The sequence below is a fragment of the Rhinolophus ferrumequinum genome, chromosome 7, assembly GCF_004115265.2.
Source record: "Rhinolophus ferrumequinum isolate MPI-CBG mRhiFer1 chromosome 7, mRhiFer1_v1.p, whole genome shotgun sequence".
Classification (NCBI taxonomy): domain Eukaryota; kingdom Metazoa; phylum Chordata; class Mammalia; order Chiroptera; family Rhinolophidae; genus Rhinolophus; species Rhinolophus ferrumequinum.
The window spans coordinates 27,312,571-27,336,290 of record NC_046290.1 but is presented as its reverse complement, the minus strand read 5'-3'; the positions used below and the strand labels follow the sequence as shown (position 1 = coordinate 27,336,290).

At 37.8% G+C, this 23,720-nt stretch overlaps 1 protein-coding gene across 1 annotated transcript in view; it reads left to right on the top strand.

Annotated features, from left to right (window-relative positions):
• The first annotated feature begins 5,509 nt into the window (after positions 1-5,509).
• The window catches only part of MROH2B (maestro heat like repeat family member 2B), a 57,840-nt gene continuing 39,629 nt past the window's right edge, over positions 5,510-23,720 (top strand). Inside the window, exons 1-15 of the mRNA XM_033110009.1 lie at positions 5,510-5,651; positions 6,940-7,001; positions 8,064-8,174; positions 9,486-9,645; positions 10,343-10,441; positions 13,108-13,262; positions 16,184-16,324; positions 16,697-16,789; positions 16,881-16,950; positions 18,664-18,777; positions 19,663-19,736; positions 21,276-21,398; positions 22,109-22,222; positions 23,103-23,259; positions 23,406-23,446. Coding sequence (XP_032965900.1) covers positions 5,510-5,651; positions 6,940-7,001; positions 8,064-8,174; positions 9,486-9,645; positions 10,343-10,441; positions 13,108-13,262; positions 16,184-16,324; positions 16,697-16,789; positions 16,881-16,950; positions 18,664-18,777; positions 19,663-19,736; positions 21,276-21,398; positions 22,109-22,222; positions 23,103-23,259; positions 23,406-23,446 — 1,656 coding nt within the window. The remainder of the gene's footprint in view (positions 5,652-6,939; positions 7,002-8,063; positions 8,175-9,485; positions 9,646-10,342; positions 10,442-13,107; positions 13,263-16,183; positions 16,325-16,696; positions 16,790-16,880; positions 16,951-18,663; positions 18,778-19,662; positions 19,737-21,275; positions 21,399-22,108; positions 22,223-23,102; positions 23,260-23,405; positions 23,447-23,720) is intronic.

Genomic DNA, 23,720 nt, shown 5'->3' with positions numbered 1-23,720 from the left:
TGTACTCTTCTACCTTCTTCCTTCCTTGAATGCAAACATGAGTTCTACATGAAGGTATAGCAATTTTCTGGCAACTAAGAGGTCAAACACACACTAAAGATAGTAAAGCAAAAAATGAGAAAGAGCCTAGATCCATAACAGCATTGCTGAATGGCTGCTTTAGCCCTGGCTACCTGTTCCAGATAGATTTTTATATTTGAACAATAAAACACTATATTTAAGCCACTGTGAAGAGTGTTTTCTTGCAGCAGGGGGCTGGGGGGTGGCGTTTATTTGCAAGGAAACATATTTCTATCTTACACACTAGTATTCCTAAGAGCAAAATAGGAGGCAGCAATTCACAAGATAGAAACAACAGAAATACATATATAAGAATGTTGGCAGACTTCTGCTTCTCGCAAAAATGAAGTAACAGGAATTGAATTTACCCTTCCACCTAAAATAACTAAAAAAACAGGCACAATATAAGAAATGACAGTTTTCAGGTATGGAACACCAGTTAATGCAGAACACTGATTTCTAAGAGTGGAGGAAAATATAAGGTTAGCCCCAATGATTACCCAACCTTGCTTCCTGAAGAAAGTTTCTAAGCCCCCGAACAGGGTAGAGGAAGTCAAGTGGAGCTTGGAGGTCTCCTTGACTTTAAGATACAGAGTTGGGGGTCCAGCAAGCAGAATACTGGAGAGGGGAGCTTCAAAAGGTGAAAGCTCTGGAGATTTGCAGAATATTCCCCTCCAGTCTTCAGTTGAGTGAATAGGGCATGTATATGAGGAAAATTGTGACTAGGAAATAAACCATGCAAAAGGAGAATAATCCCCAAAGCTCACACAGGCCCGGGAGTAATCCACATTTTCAACTAGCCAGAACAGAAAACTTCATAATTCAGGGAACATCAGGTAAGTACTCAGAAGGACATCACCTCGTATTGGGGCCAAATTAGCTATATATTTAAGGCTGTCTGGTCCTTACACGTTACAAAACTTAAAATCAAGCTTGGAAAGAATCAAATTATTTCCAAGTAAATTAGCTATATCAGAACAAAGCTCACAAAGATTCAACACCTAACAAAAAAAAAAATCTCAATGTCTGCCATCCAGTGAAAAAATATATATATACAACCAATAAGAGGAAAAAAAAGAATCAATAAATAGAAACAGATTTAAAAATTACATACTTTAGGTTATAAAAGGAAGGAAAATGATTGGTATGTTTGCTTTTGTAGAATTAATATACCATCAAGAAGCAGAAAGGATTTAAGGCACACTATTTTATAAAATAAAATAAAAGAGAAATGCTTAAGAATAGTAAGAAGTAGTTAACATGTGAATAATTAACAATTGAGTAATTGACAATTAGACTGATTATGTTATAAGTATGGTTATTTCATAGAGTCCTGGAAGAACACTTTCCCTTAAAATCAGAAACCATACTCTTAAGACTGCAATACACATAATGCTGATGTAGGTGATGTTGGATCTGCCGGCAGTTTCTGAGTGTGGGCCAGGATCGTGTCTTGTGAAGCCGAAGAATGGAAACATGGACCAGGGAGAGGTAAAAATTTGTAAAAAGAGGATAGTTTATTAGAGACAGGAGAAGAGGTTGCAGCTCCCGAGCGGGAGGGGGTCCCGAATGGGGGGTGCCCCATGACTGAGGCCAAAGCTCTTACTTTTATACCTTCCCTTGCCTGTTTGGGGAAGGGGAGCTGTTTGGAGAAGGGAACTTGTTTGGAAAAGGGAACTGGCGCCTTCTAATGAAATTCCCCTACCAGGTTTGTTCTGCTTGCCCATCCTGGAGGAATTAGCAAAGTAACCCACTCTTTATCTATCAGATCAGCTCCATTTGTCAGGCCAAAATGAATTTTATGATTAACCTCAAGGCCTTGTTACATTATGTCCTGGAGCAAAGGAGTGATTTCAAAACCTGGAGTTTTAGGGATATGGCTGTCTTTGTTGATTCCACCGGGGACCTCCCTGTCTACCTAAGGACATGCAAACTCTCCTGTTATCAATGCCACTGGAATGATGTGTCTGGTTAGTCTGTTTTTTGGTTAAGTTATAAATACAATAAGAACAACAAAAACAAATAGCAGATAATAATAACTTACTGATAACTCAGTGCAACATCTTTCCCTTGCATTACTCATTTAATCTACACAGCGAACCATTTTATATAAGATGGAACTGAGGCTTAGGGTAAGTAACTTTATTGCTAACATCTCTAATATTTATTAATGGATAGATTTACTTTTCTGCTTTAAAAAGCACAAAATGGTGACCTGGGCTCCAGGTTCATCTCCTTGAACTTCTCATCTTGGTGCACTATAGAAGCAGATGAAGAATGACATGTACTCACACAAGGACCAGCCAGGAAATTTACGTTAACCCAGAGCATGGTTTTGTGATGTGCCACCTTTTCAACAAAAATCCCTACTCATATTTGAATGCTACTGGTAATCAGAAATTGTATTATTTAAAATTGTATTTAATATTTTACCATGGCTTCTTGATTCAGATGTTTTTGAAGAGTTTCAATTAATAAGATGTTTTTATAAAATTCATTGAACAGTTGTAGGATTTTAATAGTTTCTATGTATAACATAAAAATATCCACATTTTCATGGTACATCTAGAGACCACTGAAACTACCAAAATCATAAATTGGAAATGAGTTCTTAAAATTATTAAAGTAATCAAAAGACAACAGAGATATGTTTGTTTCTCTAAAAAATAAAAAAAAGAAAGAAAAGAAAAGGTAAGAGTTTTTTTTTTAATTTCTAAATATAAGATAGTAACCTAGAGGTAATAAAATTGTCTTTTAATCCTTAAAAATATAATACTAATGACTGTTTCTTTTAAGATTTATTTACTTAGGAATTTATAGGACCACCCAAGTAACTCATTATGAAAAGCTGAAATTATGAAAGGATCTGACTTTAAATTATCTAGCAACCATAAAAGCTGAATTCCTCAGTCAAAAATATGATGTTTCATTTCACATTAACAGGACCTGACGGTTAAAACTTAGTCCTTCTGAAAGCTCTGCCAAGGTCGAATGAGCTCCAGAAAGCAGATAGCCAATTCTGATTTCAGGCCTTTAGGCAAAGTCTTCAGAGGTAAAAGGTTTCGTCTCTTCAAATTATAAAGTCAGGCTGTATTCTTCTCCTGGCACCTGTTAGTAACAAAGCTAGAAATGGCTGATATGAGAGGCATTTGAAAAACAATTTACTAGGAAATTACTTACTTATCTGCAGGGGCTTGAATTATCTGTCACTTGAGGGTGAAATCATTATATAAATCCATCTGCAAATTCTCAGCCCTGGGTTAAATTCTTAAGAACCTTCTGAATTCCTGAAGGGATGACTTTAAAAATATAATCTCAATTTTCAAATGAAGCCTGCTTAACAGTATATAGAACAGTAACTGCTGTTTACATGTGTTTCAGATTAGCAATTCATGGTTAATATCCCTTGAGGCTTATTAATCAAGAAACATTAATGAGGCTCAGGCATTATATTAGGCTTTGAGGTTATTCATGTGTCTTACCTTGCCGTCCACAGTGACAGGTGTCTTGCATTCAGTCTCTAGAAACTTCTCTGACCTCCTCTCCCTACAGTACTGGCTGCTGCTATCAGTGCAAGGAAGAAGGAGATCTCCATCCAGGGTGTATATATGGAGAAGAGTGTAAGAAATACCCTATCAACAAAAGATCCCAATACATAAAAATTCATTTATAAGTTTATCATTTAGGAATTAAAAACAACATTACAAATGATTTGGGTATTACCAAGAAAGTGAAAACAAAGTTGCTTCATGCAGGTAATAATAATCCTTAGGTCAACTAATCTGATCCTCTCATTTTGCAATTGAGACTACAAACTCAGTCCAGAGAGGTTGACTTTTCCAGAGTAATACTACAACTAGTTTGAAGCAGAATTTAGATACAGTTCAAGTTTCTGAACTCCAAGTCTTACGTTGTTTTTTTCTCTTCCCTTTTATTTCATTCATAAATCCTTCTCTGGAAAAAGTGTGAATATATTTTTTCATAAGAACATAGCTGAACACTACATATGTGCACTGAAAATAATAACTATCTAACTCTTGACAAGTAAAAATTCAATCATCTCCTAACTTCCCTAATCTCTATGAAATCAAGGAAATCTTCATGCACAGAAATTCAGAAAAATGATTTGCCACCACTTACAAAACAGTAGTAAACCGATTATAACAATTACTTAAATGGCTAGCTTTCTTCTTATTGATTCTATTGCACTTTGTTCTTTAAGTTTCTAAGAGCACAAAATTTCCAACATTTTAAATTTAATCCAAGAGTTTTAGGTTGCTTCTCATCACCTCAGTACCTCTCCAACCCACAGATTCTTGGCCTAGGGTGAGTGAGCCATGGTGCTGGAGATGAGCCACTGCAATTCTTACCCAACCACAATGAAGACCCTTCAAATAACTGCTAAATTTTCAGTTGCCCACTGATGGGTGATTGGGGAAGAATCTTGGCTTCTCAGACTTTAGTAAACCAAAGAATCACCAGTGATACTTGTTAAAAATACATATTTCTGTTCCTTATTCTAATTTACCAGGTCTGAGGTGGGCCTGGGAAAGGACATTTTAAATAAGGACACTAGGTGATTCTGTTACAGCGCACTGTGGACACACAAGAAAATAGTGATGCTGACTTAGGAAGCTGAAAATGTTCTTAACACCAGCGTACTGAGAAACTCTACGATAAATACAGTGCAAAATGTCTATGGAAAGAATGATGAATTCAAAGATTTAGTTGGAAACATTTGGCCTTTGAATCTGAAATAAATTATTGAAGGGAAGATAGTCAGAGAAGCAGCAGCATCTGAGAACTGTCCTGAGCCCCTCCCCTCAGTCCCTTTCACATCCGTCCTATAGCCTGCTAGTACCCCCTTCCCACTCCCTCTAACAACTGCCCCTTAATATACCGTCTGGACAAACACTGGAAATTGTGGTCATATAGATTTAGGGTTAGGGAGGCATTGAGACCAGATTTAGGTCCATACTGATATTAAAAGCATTATAACCAATACCAGGGCTAGATAAAAAATGATTTGAAAACCAGAAGAGAAAATGGAGTCAGAGAAAAAGCCTGAGCTTGGACTGAGGCCAACTCAATGATGGGGGTTGGACTGGGGGGGCGGGCAGGGAGGGAGGCAGAGAAGGCTTTGCTTTGCTGCTGTCAGTTGGACATTCCATTCAACTGCCCCTGGCAGGGATTCCAGTCCACTGGGCATGCCCAGTTTGTGCGACTGACTTTCATCAAGTAGAACAATCAACAAGATCACCAAAAGGCTTTACCAACACCAGGCCAGTGAAGTGACCACTGAAAATCATTCCCAAATTTGTGATCAATGGACCCAAGTTTAGGGAAAGGAGCGCCTTTGGTCTACAAAAATGGTTTGAGTTCCAGTTTCTAATTTCTACCTTCCCAGACAGATACTCTGGTCTCCACCAAAGGAACAATATTCAGTGAGATGCAGCCATTTTGTTGGTCAGCAGGAACTCAGAAGCAAGAAAATGTCATAGTGGGAGACTACAGCATCATCCTCCTCAACAGCAGCCCATCGCTGGAAGCTTCCAGATCATTGTGCCGATCAAGTGGAGGACGGACTTTCAGTTAGAGAACCTTATGTGACCTTTATATGAGAAACCTGCCAACCTGCTTCTTCGATTTTTAGCCTTACTATTTCTGATACTTAGGTGCTATCTGTTAGAGAGCCTGAAATAGCCAAGATATGACTCAGGACATGGAGGAATCTGTAGGTAAGCACCATGGTACCCTGAGGAGATAGGTGTCTTGTGTGTGTGTCACCATCTGCATACGTGGGGAGGGGGTGGTGCGTGTCACTTGGCAGGTCTGTACACCTTACAGGTTTTATGAAAAGCTGTGCTAAAGTAAGATTGTCTCTCTCCACTCTCCCCTTATTCTAAAATAATAAAATCACACTGATTGTAAACAACCAATTATAGAGTAGGAGCCTGCGAGATGGTTGTGCCTTACCTTCTACCTGAGGAGAAAGTAGCTGCAACACAAAGAAAGACAGCTTCTTGTTTAACCTTAAATACTGGAAGAAACCTTTGGAAATATTTTCTCCCAATTTTCAAGTATGGTTGCCTTTCTGCTTTGCCAAAACGACAGCGCTAAAGGACTACATGTTTGATTTGGAGGCTTGTGGGAAATCACCACCTCCAAAAGTAGCTCTCCTACCAAGTTGCCAAGTGGCCTAAAATTGCTCCATTTCTTTGACTCACATATTTATTTTTTCACTTTTCCAGAATACTTTATTCAAATACAAATACTCCTTGAGAATGCTCCTGAGAATGACCTAAAAGTCAAAATCTTTTAGGTCATTATCAGAAAAGAGCAAGTTTTCATGGACTTGGAACAATAAGAGGGACCTGGCAGGGCCAGAAGGGAAGGCAGAGGCAGACAGGATATGAAAAAAAAAGACGGAGGGTATGTTGAGGGAAGAGCACGGTACCACACCATGGCTTTGCCATGCTGAGGCCAGGTGTAAGGGATTCAGCTCATGGAACCTGAGGGCTGAGCCTTGCCAGAGAGGCTGGAAGGCTATGCTTACATACCTGGAGAGATAAATAGGAATCTAACATCTTTTATCTTCCCCTCCACATATAATTTAGGTTTTGAAAAAAATACTAAGCATCAGCTATTTTCAAGTATGTCAAGTATATGAAATATGAATAAGATATAGGTCCTGACAAGAAAGAGCTGGCAGTTAAGAAGAAGAGGGGGAGAGCGAGACAGAGGGAGAGGGGATAAGGAAAGAGAAAGAAAAAGGGAGAGAAAGAGAAATCGAGAAAGAAAAACTTCCTGTGACTCTTGCATAGTAATGAACAGGAGAACATTTTGGCACATACTTAATTTTTTTTCTGTGCATTTTAGAGACTTTTGGAGATATTAACCTCACTCTCGGCATGCTGAACAAGGAAGCTAATATTAGCAAGGTAAGGAAAATAGAGAAACATCTCAAAAGTCCCTAAAATCTCCCTTACTCATCTGTAATGCTATTTCACAACTAGAGATTTTATCCCTCTGAGATTTGAAGGCTATTCCAGCTTCATTAACCTTTCATAAAATAACAATAGCTACGCTTCATTGAATGCATCTACACGGTAGAGCGCTAGACGCTTTCCAAACAATAGTGAATTGTATTATAGTCAAAACTTTATGAGGTAGGTATCAAGATTTCCACTTGACAACTACGAAAAGTGAAGCACAGAGAAGTTACATGACTTGTCTAAGGATAGCAGGGCTACATCCAAGCACAAGTCTGTCTGACTCCAAAAGAATGCTCCTAATCGTTATTTAAGGTAGCCTCCCTGTGAAGGGCAGTGTCTACACGTTTATCTCAATCCAGTTGTTGACATACCTTACTACATATTAAAATCCTTTATGCAGAGGGAGTTATTTCACATTTCAAACCTGCGCATAGTACCTCAAGGTGGCATGTTTGCAGTTGTTGGAGATTTCAGAACACCAGTGTTTCATCTTCCAAAGGCCACATCGCTACCTAAGCAATTTAGAAGAGCCCTCACACACAACATCCGGTCAAGCCATACAATTCCCAGAGGCTGCAGCGCTATCAAAACAGGTCTCCCTTAGGAACAAGTTTCTTAGCTTAGCAGACTCCTTGGGAATCACACTGCATTCCTTGACACCATAGTCACAACTTAAACAATTAGGTTGATGGACATTTCCGTTCCAGAGTTACCTACAACAGTGATTTTCAAGAGACTTTGATGTGTCAGGTAGTCTACCCCGGCAGTCAATTCGATTTTGGATAGAAATGTAGTCACGTTAAAAGTTTTAGAATGAACTTTGCTCTACATGAAAGCCTTTGTCTCCCAAAGATGCATATTACACTCAGGAAGCCCACATTAAGATACATTAACTCCATCGTGTAGTAGAAATACATTGTTTATTTTAATGGTGTTACTCATTTGGACTTCATCTGATTCCTTTAGTTTTGCAACTCAAATTTCTGTGTATCCTTTGTAACTTCACAGGAAGAGATTTATAGTCATCTCACTGCCATTATTCAGAATGCTGACATCTTGGACAATGCAATTGTCCAAAGGTTGATTTACTATGCTTCCAAGGACATGCGAGATGACAATGTAAGTTTGATTGTTGGTGATGAATCCGTGTCAGAACTAGCAACAAGTGTTTAAGTGGCCCAACTGCACCCATATAGACATATATAAGCTTTTTCTATATCACTGCAGAACCACAAATCACTTTTATTTGTTCTTCATGATAACTTGTATACAGTACCTATTATTTACCCTTTTACAGATGAGGAAACTGAGGCAAAGCTAAGATAGCCTTTAGAGACAATATTATCCAATCCACTTTGAGATGAGGAAATTGCTGCTTAGAGAGATTTTTTTTTCAAAGTAACACAGTTATCTATTCACAGAAAAAATAACTAGAAACTAGTTTTCATGTGCCTACTTATCTATGCACACCAGGCATTGAATCTGACAAATTAATTGTAGAAATAGTTTGAGCCCTAGGAAAATGATATTTTCTTCCAGACAGGATGTTTATTTGTTTATCTGCCAAGTGCAGTTACAATCCACGATTAATTTCAGAGCTTGAGATTTTCTGGGCAAGTTCTGTGACTCAAAGTTGGACTACAATCCTTGGAGGAGCAATGTAACCTTTCTTCTGAATGCAGCCTGTGGGGTCTTAGCCCAAAAGATGGGAGGTAGGATGACCAGGGTCTCACCATGGTTGGTCCTGAATTCCGATTATTTTCCAAAATGCTGCAATGCAGCCTTAAACAAAGGATTTATCTCTCTGGATTCCCAATCTTTTCCAGATCTCAACTCAGTAACTTATTCCACACCAAAATGTGAGCTCTCTGACATTTTTCTGAGTATATGTTTTGAAATATCTTGTCCAGCTCTTTTTATTCTCCTCAGTAGTAGGGTTGATCAAATATACCTACTTCATTATTACCAAAAGCAGAAGACCCTCCACACATCTCCAATATCAGAAGTATTATTAGATCAGGACAGTACTAAAACCCAAAGCTCTAGACTTCTAGCCCCGGTTTTGTTGTTGTTGTTGTTGTTGTTTTCACCATAGCCTTAAGACTTTCAACCATAGTAATTCATGTCACTCAAAACATAAAACATAAATTCTATGTTCATGGTACCTGACCCTTTAGCAAGAAAACGTGTACTGACCCCAAGCTTATAAGAACCCTATTAAAATCTGGTTTTAAAGTGCATAAAAGTTACCTCTGCTTTCCCAGCTACTGATACCTACCCTAGAGGCTTCTACTCTAGGTTTGTAAACAGCCCATTCTCCCTCTATTCCAAAACGAGGGGAACTTATAATATTATGTATTCTACTTCCTGTCTGCAGACTCACTCTGCTCTTTCTCTAGTTGTTGTTGTTATTTTTCTTTTCTTCCTCAGATCCTCAGGGAAATCAGAATGCTAGCTGGTGAGGTTTTGGTGTCTCTTGCTGCACATGATTTCAACTCTGTGATGTACGAAGTACAAAGTAACTTCAGGATCCTCGAGCTACCAAACGAATTTGTTGTGCTTGCCCTGGCTGAGCTGGCAACCAGCTATGGTAGGGAGGGAATACTCTCCATGTACTCCTGGGAAACCACTACCCCAACTAATTGTTGAAAATCCCAATGCAAGCAAATGGCAAAAGGGAGAGCATCTCTACCTTGTGTCGTACTACAGAATATAGGTAAAGGGATTTGGGCAGTTGTTTATGAGCATAAACAAGTCTGCAGACTGCCATTGGTCTGCTCGGAATTTGGCTGGACTCTCTCCGATCCTCACCTTCCCTTTCATCCCGCTTTGTGTCTGTAGAAGCACATTTTCCACAAGGTATATTCTGCAAACCACTGAACACTTGCATGAAGTAAAGGTTCCTTATGATTTTTTTTCTACACCACTTTATTTGACAGATATTCATTGAGCACCAATTGCCTTTGCTGGGCCCTAGGGATACAGGAAAGTTCTGGTGGGAGGGATGAACATTAATAACATAATTATCCAAGTAAGAAATTGCTGCTGAACATAGGTAAAGGTACCTGTATACACCAAATGTACCTTGTTACACCAAATCATTCCTTGATTCCTTAACTATAGCCTGGAATTATGGCAGGGGAGGGACAGAGGAGAGTATGTTCCTACTGCACCTTACCTACCTCCCCCACACAGCTGTGAACTGCTTGTTGGTGACATGAGGAGCAGTCCCAGAATCTGCAGAGTGAGAAGATAACGCTTGTCTCCTCTTGTGCTCCTCACTGCAGTGTCCCAGAGCATTCCCTTCATGATGATGACCCTGCTTACCATGCAAACCATGCTCCGGCTGGCCGAGGAGGAAATGATGAAGGGAGCCTTCTGCATCGGTGGGTATCCCTGCCGTTTCCTCTTGGTTAACACCAGACTGTGATTTTTCCTTTTATCTTATTTTTCTTTTTACTCTAGTCTTGTCCTTCCTAATAATAATGGCTACCATTTCTTGAGCGCTTACCCCACAGAAGCTCCTCTGCTGGGGGTTATCTCTCTCAGTCCTCACAATTCTACAAAGCAAGTACTTATTAGACCATTTTACAGACAAGAAACTGAGGGTCATGGACATTAAGCAATTTTCCCAAAGTGTGACACAGTCAGCGAGATGTAGAGGTGGTGTTCAAACCCAGGCCTATATAACCACCCAGTCTATATTCTTTCCACTGCCATATAGGGGCTCCAGTTCTACAAGCCTCCTTCTTTCACTGGATCACAATTTCTCCACAATCATTATGAAAGCTTACCTGCTTTTACCAGTTGGTTAAAATTTAGCATCTCTTTAAAATGTAACATTGTAATAATAAGTAAAGAATCTAATCAAAATATAAGCAATCATAAAATCAAGAAAAATAGGTAAACAAATTACAGTCATAAATCCCCTCCACCCAAAACTGAAATGTATCTACAATAATCAAGAGTCTACAGAAAACATGCCCTAGAATTCCTAGGAAAATGTATTTATAGCACATGAGGGGCTTCCTGGATGAATCTGGAGACCTGGGCTCTTGTCTCTGATCTGCCACTGAGCCATTAGCTGCCTCTGCCCTTCTCTCAGTCTCAGTTTCTCCTCTACAAACATCAAATAAAATGAGTTCTAAGAGTCCTTCTACCCCTAACATGGCCAATACTACCATTTATATACTATTTAAAAGCCCATGCTGTCAGGAATGTCTTCTTTACCCATCAACCAAGTTCTTCCTTTTACTTTGCTCATTTCCTCTTGTTCTGTCCTCAAAGAAGGTAATGTTTGTATCTGACATAAATGGAGAATTAATTATGTGCCTGAGCACTGCCTTGGGTATTTCATTTAATCCTCACAGCAACCTCATTAGGTAGATAACATTTTTCCTTCATTTTAAAGATGAGAATATTAAGGCTTAGAAAGGTTAAACAGCTTGCCTGAAGTTGCTCAGCTAGTATGTGGCAAAGCCAAGTATTGAACTACAATGGTCTGACTTGAACAACTAGACTAGATTAGCGCACTTTTAAATACTTTTTACTATCCCTACTTTCAATCACAGCTAACATTGTGTTCTGCAGATAAACTTTGACACCTCTAATAGCATTTTTACTGCAAAATTAACAACTGAAAAAGTAAAAAGAAATAAAATCAGAAATGATCATAGCAATGAATAAGGGAATTCTCTGTCTTTGTATTATAAAGTTATCTGGTGTCCTTGGATCCTAAAGCAACTTTTGCCTTACTTCCACTAAAGAAAAGGTAAAAAATTTAATAGCCATCATTCCACTCATCTATCTATTCATTTAATCAATCAGCAAATAAGCAGATATTGTACTCATTGCTTCGTATACCATCAATGGACAAGACATCATTCCTTCTCTCATGTTCCTTATAGGCCAGGACAAGACATACACAAACACACACACACACACACACACACACACACGTACACAAAAGATTATGTTTAACTGTAGCAGAAGATGATGAGAAAGAGTTTAGAGGGAATGTGAATGAGCCAAAAAGTGGGCAGATCTAAAGCTAAGATACTTGACTTCTTTACTAGGGTTTTCTTTGCATGTGAGATATCTTTGAGAGAGCAAACTATGAATTTTCTTTATCATCAATGAAAACAGTAGAATGAGGGCTAAAGCAAAACATAGAATTATTTGATGTGTTTGATACAAATATATATGGGTTAGTGGCCCAATTTTTATAGGCCCTAGGTCTTGTTAAATGTTATTGAAGGAAAACAGACTCATAGGAAGATATACAAATCAGAAGTATACAAGTTGATGAACTGTCACAAAGTAAATTTATCCATTTGACCACCACTCAGGTCAAGAAGTGGGACATTACTAAAACTCTAAAAGCCCCCTCATCTTTTTCTTCTAATCATCACCTTCTCTATTCTCTCCATCTTGACTTCTAATACCACAGATTAGATTCAAGCATGCTGTCTTATGTAGCTGTAGTCTATTTTCATTTCTATATACTATTACATGTCTACACTATAATTTATTTTTCCATTTTACCTATTGGCAGATATTTGGGCTGTTTTCTGTTTGAGGTTTTTTTTAAAAAAAACAAAAACCCTAATATGGATATTCTTGTAAAAGTATTTTAGCGCCTATATGTATGCATGTCTAATGACTATATACCTGGGAGTGGAATTTCTGGGCCACAGAGAACACATACTCAACTTTGGTATATAGTGTCAAACAGTTTTCCTAAGTGTTTGTATCTAGTCATACTCCCAACAGCAGTACATAAAAATCCAACTATACCTTAATCCTGTCAATACTTGACATTGACTGTCTTAATTTTAGCCATTCTGGATGGTATGTAGTAGTATCTCATTATGGTTTATTTACATTTCACTAATGTGGCTGCGCACATTTTTTATGTTTATTTGGTATAGTCATAAGATTTTATAGAAACTATTACACTATATACTAATTATCAGTACTCTCATCTCAAATTATTTTATGGTCCTTCCCATCTTTATATTTTTCTCAGTCTATGGTTGTTTTTAAAATGCAGCCCTTGAGAAGTTCAGCAAGGCCATTTACAAGTATATCAACCACTGGAGAGATTTTCCCTATCCTAGATTGGATGCCAACCGACTATCTGACAAGATCTTCATGCTTTTCCGATATATAATGGACAAGTGGGCCCCCATGATCTCACCGACGCAAGTGAGTGGGGGCCTCAGCATGCCTCTAACGAGCTCTCCTTCCATGCTTGTTGAACTTCTTCTTTTCTTTTCACATGATTATTAATTTCAGTTCTTTTGGAAAGCTATGGGTTGTATTTTATCAAGTTTATCAACTCTTTGGTTTTTCCTATTTCAAAACACTATTCATTCTTTCAACTTATATTTATTGAGCCTCCATGACATGCCAGATGCTGTTCCACATGTTGGTGGTGCAGCAGAGATTAAATAGACCAAAATTCCCACTCTCATGGAACTGGCATTCCAGTATGTGGAGAGCACAATAAACAAGATAAGATGAGTAAAATACATAGAGTGTTAGCTATTTCATGTCTTATACATAATAACCCACACTTGGGTTGAGTCCTGATTTGGAAAAACAGTATAACAATGAAATAAAATAACATCTAAAAAATATACTTGGCTGTTTCAAAATATTGTAATGCCTTACCAAGAATAGATCACAAAGTGTATACACACACACACACACACACACACACACACACACACACACACATATATATGCCTATCCTTATCTTGCTTATTTGCTATAATTTTTATTTATTTATTATTATTATTTTTTTAATTTATTGGGGTGACAACTGCTAGTAAAATTACATAGATTTCAGGTGTGCAATTCTGTATCACATCATCTATAAATTACATTGTGTGTTTTAAAGTAGGCTAAATTATATCCTATTAAGATCTCTTATTGCTATGTTATAAAAGATTTAACACTTAGCTACCTTCTCTAGTTCAGTTTCTTTTCTATACTTTAAGCTATTAAAGCATTTATTTTTAACATGCTGGGGTAGTTAAATCATTAGCAAACATGGAACTTTTAAAATATCCTGCATAAGTCTTTTCTTCAAGACACTTGGAAAATTTAATACAAACTTGATGACAACATTCCTAGGTTTTCACAAGAAGAGTTAGGCAAGCAACAAGAAGGTACACAAAGTGATAAGAGAGCACAGAGAGAAAAGCTCTTAACTCCCATGGTGAGCACTGTAAAGGCTGTGGCATTGGAAGTGAGCTTGCAGCCCATGAATTCATTTACTACAGGGAAGGTACATTCCCTAAAGAGGGAATAAAAGCTACCGAAGCATAGGTAGGAGATGGGATTACATGCACACTTGAATGAGAAAGGGAAGGGGACCCAGGATAAGAGGATATAGAAGCAGAAAGAAATGAAACCAGAAGGGTCTTAGCTACGTAATGAAGAACCTTGGATGCTACTCAGGAACTTGAATTTCTTTTTAAGAATGAGACACCTTAACAGATTTTAAACCAGGATTTGAGTGCCAGAAAAAAACATTGTTATATCAATGTTAAAGATGGATTGAGTATAGAGATGGAGTAAGACAATACTATTGGAAGGCTATAGAAATATTCCAGGTCATAAATGCTAAGGGAATCATTAATGTAATATCAATAGTTCAGATCAAAGGAGTCAGATGCTGAAAAATAAAATCAATAGGACTTGGCCTTAATTGGATACGTATAATGAAGGAAATGGAGGCACCTACGATGATTTTTAGATTTCCAACTTGAGTGATTTTTTGAGCCATTAATCAAGATGAGAAAAATAGGAGAAATAACACATTTGGAGCAATAAAACCATGGGTTTAATTTTAGACATTTTGACTTGAATATCTATGGGACATCCAAGTGGAGATATTAGTACGTTTGGAGACAGTCAGAATTGACATTAAAAGAAAAGCAAAAATTGGATATACAGATTTGTATGTCATCTTTATATAAATGACAACTGAATAAACGATTGTGGATAGAGTTATTCAAGAAGAGTAAGTAGAGTGGAAAAGTGTCAAAATAGAGTTCAAGGGATGGGCATCAATATTTAAGGGGAAGGCAAACAGAGAACTCTTGATAGAATTGAGAATGTGCTGGTAAAGGTGTAGGAAACCAAGTAGAACGAGATCTTACTAACTTAGAGAGGAGGAATTTTCAAGAAGCAAAGAGAGATCTAGAATCCATTGACATAGTACTCTAGCAAGAAAAATCTTGGAAAGTGTTAATTTCATGGAAATGTGCTAGAAGAACCATAAAGCTGACACACAGTCTTGAGTGAAATAAATGGTTGTCATTATTAGCCACTCAGTTTTGAAGTGGTTTACTATACAGCAAAATTTAGCTGGTAGAAAACAATTCATCACTAATACAAGGTAGAAAAAGCAGAATATGAAACTATATATCAAAGAACTATGTACCAATTTTTAGCAATTAAAATGTATAGAAAGAATAAGTCTAATAAAGAACATATTAAAAACAGACCAAGTAGTGGTTATCTATGAGTACTGTGGGTACTATGTTTTTTTCTTCATCATTCATTTGGGATTTCTAAATTTTTATAATCATATATATTACGTTTTGTATTTTATACTTCTTCATTTTTTTATGTCAATGCAAGCCAGATTATAGTGGATTGAGGGAAGTGGAAACAACAAATGTAAATCACTCCTTCAAAAAGCTTTGCTCTGAAAGAAAAGAGAAACAGAGGTGGGTGAGGATAATAGTGGAGTCAAAGTGATATGGAATCAAAGAATTTTTGTAATATAAAATAAAATTTAAGTTTGCTAATATAATGAAAGAAAGTGACTATTAGAGAGGGATTAAAGAAAGAAAAAAGGAGCAAATATTGAAATGAGTATTAACATAGATATAAATACAAATATAAATATCTCTGCCTTATGCAATGATCTTAACCTAAACATTTTTCAGTTTTTTAAAGAAATCTTTCTTAGTTGAACCAGTGAGGAAAGTTTTTCTTTTTTTTTGGTGGGAGGGGTGGGTCTAAAGCTCCTGGTACTCTAGGAAATGTACAAAAAAAAAAAAAAGGATAATGAAGTACTAAAAAATGGTATTTGTTTGCTGCCTTTACAGACTTTGTCCATCATTAAGGCCCATGGCCCCGCAGTGAGTCTGCTGCTCCATCGGGAGGACCTCTGTGAATACGCCCTGGGCCAGGTAACCTGGCTCCTGAACCAATATAATGGCAAAGAGACTGATTTCCATGTCACTCAGGTACGAGCTACACTCTAAAGGAGCTGATTCAGAGAGTCAACTGCCAACCATCCTAGAGGATATTAAGTCCCAAGAAGGCTTAAAAACTTAAATACCTGTTTGGGCAGGTGAACTGTAGTACCTCTTGGGGAATATGAGATAGAAAAGAGGGTGGTGTAGCTGGATGACAGAAATTCCAAAAAGAGATTGTGTATTTTATTTTCAAGCTGCTGAGGCACTGAACAAGGTAAAGGGGCCTGCATCACTAAAGATAATGTAACTGCAGGAAGGTGATCGGTTTGTTCTCACAAAATATAATCATTTGCCTTTCACATCCTGTGCTTGCTGCTTCGTGGGCAGCCTCCAACTAACCTGTGAGAGCTTTCATTCTAGAGTCTAAAACAAATACTGACTGCAGCAGTCCTTTATGACATTGGCTTTCCAAAGGGCTTGAAAAGAGCCATCTTCATCAATTTACTCCACCAGGTAAGAAAACGACACTGTCCAATCTGATTGTTTCTTTTTCACTGGTTTTCTGTTTTTAACATCTACTACCTAGTTTTTCCTTCTCATTCAGGTGTGCAGAGTTCAGGAGCCTCCAGTCAAGGAAAACGAAATTGAAGCTTCAAGTTGTTTCCTCATTTTAGGTAGGAGCAAGCATCAGGAGGGTATTTAGTAAATATTTCTTCAAGTGATGATGACGACGATGATGAAGGGTTTGCAAACTCTCACAGTAGGTAGTAGGTACACAGTAGTAGGTACTTTCACACATATACACAGTACTTGTTTCCACGCATAGTATTCTGTGCCTGTCCCTTCTTACCTGTTCCCATGAGGAGCACAATATATAAGGTGACCAATCATTTCAGGACTAAAGGACTTCCGAGGAGATAAAACTTTCATTTCTAAAACCAGGAAAGTCCCAAGTATATTTTGGATATTAACCCCTTATTGTATATATCATTGGCAGTTATTTTTTCCATTCCATATGTTGTCTTTTCATTTTGTTGATGGTTTCCTATGCTGAGCTGAAACTTTTTAGCTTGACGTAGTCCCATTTGCTTATTTTTTGCTTCTGTTGACTCCGCTTTGGGTGTCAAATCCAAAAACTAAAATAAAAAATCATTGCCAAGACCAACGTCAAGGAGCTTGCTCCCTATGTTTTCTTCTAGGAGTTTTATGGTTTCAGATCTTCTTTCAAGTCTTTAATCCATTTTTATTTTATTTTTGTGTATGGCATAAGGTAGGGATTCAGTTTCGTTTTTTTGCATGTAGCTATCCAGTTTTCCCAGGACGATTTACTGAAGAAACTATCCTTTCCCCATTGAATATTTTTTTGTCCTTTGTAAAAAATTAATTGACCATCTTGCATGGGTTTATTTCCAGGCAAACCAAGGTGAATTGGTAACCCTAAGAATAGGGAATGCTTTTCTTTGTATTTGAGATTATTTCAAAATGTGCAAAGCCCAAAACCATGCTTTTTTCTCCTGATCATCTCTTAGTATCTATTTCTTGTCTCTCTCTCCCTCTCTCTCGCCCTCGCCCTCTCTCCTCCCCTTCACTTTTTTCCCTTTTCCTCTTGCTCTCACAACACAATCTCATCCATGTCTGATTAGAATACTTGGCAGAGGTTGTAGAGGAGGCACTGAGGTCTCAGGGTCAGGATACAAAACTATGTTCCAACATAGTCCCTGAGGATGAAAGACAAGAGCAATCCTATACCTCCTCCCACACAGCCACTCTCCCCAAAATATACCATGTCTATCACTTCATTGCACAGTTTTCTCCTAACTGACATCTCTTTTTCTATACTTTCTTCTGCTCTATGCCCCAGCCTAATGAACTGCTTCACTTTATCTCTGACAATTTCCAACCCAAACTGCTTTACTCTAGCCAGGCCTTTCCCCCCCTTCTCTACTTCCTGCAGGGAACCCATGTTTCTTTTTATCTCCCCAGCTGGTAAAGCATCATTCCAATCTCTGTCTCTGTGTTCACAAGGTGCTCTCCTTGTGTCTCTGTGTCTCCTCTCCTTTTGTTATAAAGATACCAGCCATATTGAATTAGGACCCACCCTAATGACTTCTGTCAATTAATCTTAATTTGATTGTATCTGCAAAGAACCTAATTTCTAAACAAAATCAAATTCACAGGTATGAACAGAGGTGGGCCTAAGTATAAAAAGCTCTCTTAGGTGACCAAACTGCTTAGTTTTGTGATACTAAAGAAGCAAGGACGTAGTAAAAACTATTACCAACCTAAAAATGACTTTGAGAATCCTCATGAAATTCCCCTCTTCTCCACAAGTATTTTACTAAGGTGAAAAGAAATTCTTATGACCCCAGTATTTCTTAACCCTGCAGCTCATTCCAACCCTGCAGACCTGATGGAATTTTTTGATGAACAAATGAGAAGTAATAATGAAGTCATTCGAATGGGAATCTTGATTTTGTTAAGATCAGCTATCAATGCTGAAGGTAAGCAATAGGGATAAAGCCAGAGGGCTTGCTTTGTACCAAGGAGAAAACCAAAGCGTATGCATGCTCTAACCCTGTCCTATGTCTTTGGGATATTTACAGAACTTACTCGAGTGAAGCTCTACCTTCTTGGTTGCCTACAGTCTACTACTTTAAACAGGCATTTTCAGTTACTTCTCTTCTTTCATGACATTTATGGAGGCATTGAGTTGACAATGACAAGCAGAATATTTGAGAATTGAATACAGAATTTAGAAGATCTAGTAAGCTGGATAAGTGGCCTAGTAAACAGGGGTGGGTGAGAGGAATGCATAATATTTTAGAGATTGGTACATTTAGAAAAGAGCAGAATTTAATAAACTATGATACTTCATTAATTCCAAGAAGCACATATTTTCATGATGGTTAAATGCATCTTATAACTGATAGCATTTTTAATTATAATCAGCCTCTATGATTTTTCTTTTCTGATGCAATATAAAATAATAGTGCCTCATAAAATTGATGGTAGATTAATAAAATATGATAATTTCTTTTTGCATTGCATTATAATAACTTTTAAAATTCTGTTAGCACTGGGACTTATTGAAGAATCAAATAAGAAATATTGAAGCAGAAATTTAAATCTGATGCATTGGGCATGATGTGTTGAATCCACTTTGGACCTTAACATTTTAAACAAGATGAAACCAATATAATAGGGAGCAAAAAAAGCAATCAGCATCTTTAAAGAGTTGGAAAAGAAGAGGATAGGAGGGAAGTGAACGACATAAAATGTTATGACTTTGCAGTTATGTATTCTAACTCTAATGGGTTTTCATCGATACTAGAACATACTATACTCCTACAGAACCATGGCTCCCAATTCTTCCGTCTGTCTTTCAGAGCCCAAGTTGAGGGATCATATCACTTCAATTGAAAGAATAGTCAAAGTCGTCATGGGTGACCTCAGTATAAAAGTAAGATAATTAATGAGAACTTTTATTTGGTTGATGGTAGTTTTAGGAGTAAACAAGATAGTTTTGTCTGTTTAAGGATCTACTTCTCAAATTGCTTAATGACGAATTCAGTGAACTATCCTGTTTTTAAAAGAACTCCATCTTTCCCCAAAAGCTAAACCAAATCAAGGTAAAGTTTTTAATGTACATTCAGTTCAAGGGCTTCTCAGTAGAAAAAAATATTTTTGCCCAGAGTATCACTATGCCATGCTCTTCAAATATAGGATTTAAAAATTATTCATTATAAAGATAATATATCTTTCTCCAAAAAATAATAACCCCTGCACCTTGTTCTGAGCACAGACATTCAATTTTCCAACCCGGGAGCACCTAGAGCAAGTCTTGCCCATAATAGATATAGAACTGATGCAGGAACAAATTTTTTAAATTAGCAATGGTATTTTTTATACAAAAACCCTATTTTGTTTAGATCAAAGCCCTATACAGAAGCCAATGAAAAAGAAATTCTTGTAAGAAGTTTTCATTGCCAGTGACTGTGATTAAAAAAAACGAAAGCTATGCAATAAAAAACAACAGAGTGATTATACAGAAAAGTCTGATCCAGTAACTGGCCAAGCCAGGTGAAGAATTGCTAGAAGATTTTAGTATAGAATAAAAGAACACAAAAATCTCTAAGGAAGGCCAGTTCCTCAGGCAAAAATAGGGAGATGTGTACCTCTTCTTCATCTCTCAGGGAAACGACGGGGTGACCTTATGCTACTTGCCAATTGCCGCCACGTATCTCTGCCTCCCTGTTCCAAGACATTCTTTTCTTCCCACCCTCCGTTAAAAGACCCATTCACCAAGGAATTGAATCTGAGCTTTCTGTCTCCCAAGGAAGCAATCCAATAAACTAATTGAAGCCAAATTATTAAAAACTTGTAACACGGGTTCATAATCCTTTATTCCAACCCCTAGGGCCAGATATATTTCAGAATTCACAATGTTTCAGATTTTAGAAAAACATAACTGTGACAGGAGCCAACAATCAGATCCATTAATATATCTTCAAGAAAATGTATGGATAGACTAAATAAAGAATACAAATAGCTTTAAAATTGCTCAGTTTGGTTTTTGCCACCAATCAGTTGGCACCAAATTTAATAAACAAAATCCTAGTTTTCAGAGTTGTTTGAATTTTGAATTGGTGGATAGGGATTGTGGAACTTTACCTCTGTGTGCTATCTTTCATTGAAGATTTTAAAAGCGAAGCAGTGTTTTAGCCCAAAGTTACCAATATTTCATAATATATAATACTAGAGGATATGTCCTGAGAGCTAGGGAGAAAGATTTTGGTCAAAGGTAGATTTTCTAAGGACCTTTTCATCATAATCTATGGATTATTTCCTGTTCCATCTATTATAGTAACGTCACTCAATTTATGCTCTTTTTTGAAAAGATTCCCAATAATGATCCGTGAAGGTTAAAAACATAGGAGAAGCTAAATTTCCATTCTGCCCAACATAGTAAAACGTCGTAAATGCACTTTTCTTACTCTAGGTAAGGAATTCCACCCTCCTCCTCATCCAAACCATGTGTGAAAAATGCTACATTGAAGCCATGGAAGGATGGCCACTGATTGATTATGTCTTCTCCCAATTTGCAATGTCCAACAAGAATCTGGTATGAAGAGGGCGTGGTTTTGAGGGCTGCGTGGTAACAATGGCAGCTGACTCGACTGGGTTTTAAAAGAAATGGCTGGGGTTCGATTTAATAATGGATTTAAATGTTATATTTCAGTCTTACCACTTTTACTGATCAATTTTTGAACCTCTGGTGCCCTCGGTTCCTTTTCACTGATGTCACTTCTAACTTATAATACACACAATGTAGATTAAATCATAGTTTTCGCTAAGGAGGAGGAAACCTGGCCTCCCAGGCTTGGGGGTGATTTAGAGAGGGGAGGAGAAAGTAAATAGTTCAGAGAAAATAAGGGACACGAAGACCTGCAGCCCTAGAGTTGGCTTCCATTGGATGAATAGCCTGGAAAGCATCAGGGATCAAGTTTGTCACAACTGAAATCACAGTCCACTCCACTAGGAAGCAATGTCTTTGAAAATTTTTGCCCCAGAGAAAATGGTAAAGGCCTGAGGGAGAGAGAGAATATCTGCCGTTCAAGGATCCTCAGAATTTTTGCTTTTCTGCTTCAGCCATTCCTCCAAGGAGCATTTTAAAACAAGGATTAGACGTTGAAAACCAAGATCATTGGGTTCCACGAGCCCCTTAAATTGACTGCATTCTTCACCCCAGGGTCTGAGGACACACCCAAGTACAGTCAGAGGGGACCAACAGGAGGGATTATTAACAGGGCGCCTGTTTCATCTTTCTTAAAGGAGAAACCAGTGAAACCTAACTCCCATGAGGATGAAAACGGAGAAAAATCTGTCCGAGAAACAAGCCTTGAGGTCTTAAAAACTCTGGACCCACTGGTCATTGGAATGCCTCAGGTAAGGGGTTTTTTGTCACCACTTACAGTTATGTGGACCACCTTTCTGCAGCTCTGCTCATTTAGGAGTAAAGACACGAGTTTGTGCGTTATATGCCATCGACTATTGATGATCTGACTAGAGGAAATTTATTGTGATGCTCCGTGCCCAGCATATAGTAGTTTCTCAAAAATAGGTGTGAATTAATTAAATAACCTCTTACATCTGGATAGCAAATCACAGTTTGTAAGTACCTTAATTATTTCTCTTCTTCTCCTAACATACCTAAATATATTGTTAAGTGGCGAGAGGCGAGAGGCGATTCTGCCACAGTGAGTGCTAAAATCTCCCCATTCATCTGGGAAAGTGTTAAAAAGCACACATTCTCAGGCCTCACCTGAGGCCAAATATAATCTGACCCTCAAAGGGATGAGCCTTGGAATCTCTGTTATCCTTAAGCAAAACAACCTGAGAAAGGATTTAGTGGCCAGAAATACAAGGCACAACCAGGAGACAATCAAAGACCAACTTAATTTAAAGAAAGCAATTTAAATGAATCAGAGGCTTTATCTAGATGGGGTCAATTATTAAGTGGAGCCCAGGGATGCCGAGACTTCTTGCAGTGCCTAGAACACTTCCTCAGGATGAAGAATTGTCCTGCCCCAAATCCCAGCAACAACCCCATGGAGAAACACCGACCAATACTCACTACAACAAGCACCTGAAAATAAACATGCTGTGCAGAGGTTTTATTTGATGATTTCTTTTGGATTTGGCCAGCAGAGCATAATAACAAGTGAGAAAAAATGTTCTGCATCAGAGGTACACACACAGTGAGGACCGAGAAGAAATAATGAAAAAGAATAAGCAATCCTTGCAGCTTGCCCTATGTTTTCCACAGGTGCTGTGGCCAAGAATCTTGACTTTCGTGCTACCTGCTGAATATACGGGAACGCTGGAATACCTGTTTAATATCATCAGAATCCTGATTATGGCAGAAGAGAGAAAGAAGAAGAATGCCACAGAGTCAACAGCACTTGTCATCTCTACAGGAGCTGGTTTGTACATTCAAAAACAAAGCAAAACATTTTTCTTATGAGAGACTCATTTCCAGAAAGGCCACAGTGTTCTGATCATATGCCCAACCCCAATCTGAATTTTGCTCGCCCCCACAGCAATAATGAAAATTGCTTTTTCTTTCTAGTGATACTTCCTTCACCACAACAGCTACTGGCCAGACTTCTGGTGAGTGAGTTGCAAAAAAAAACAGCGTGGGATAAATTTAAGCCAATATAGATAATTCAGTTCTAAATAAACCAAAAGAAACACTGAAGGAATAATAAATGTTCTGCTGTACTAAGGACACTCATAAAAATGTAAAATTGGCAAGATTATTTTCTCACTCTAAAATGCATGTTAAGCTTCATGATTTTAAAATAAGCGTGGATGGAATTTGATCCATAAATACCATTCAAACAACTTCCACATGTATGATTAGGTTTCCCTCTCTCCTCTTTGC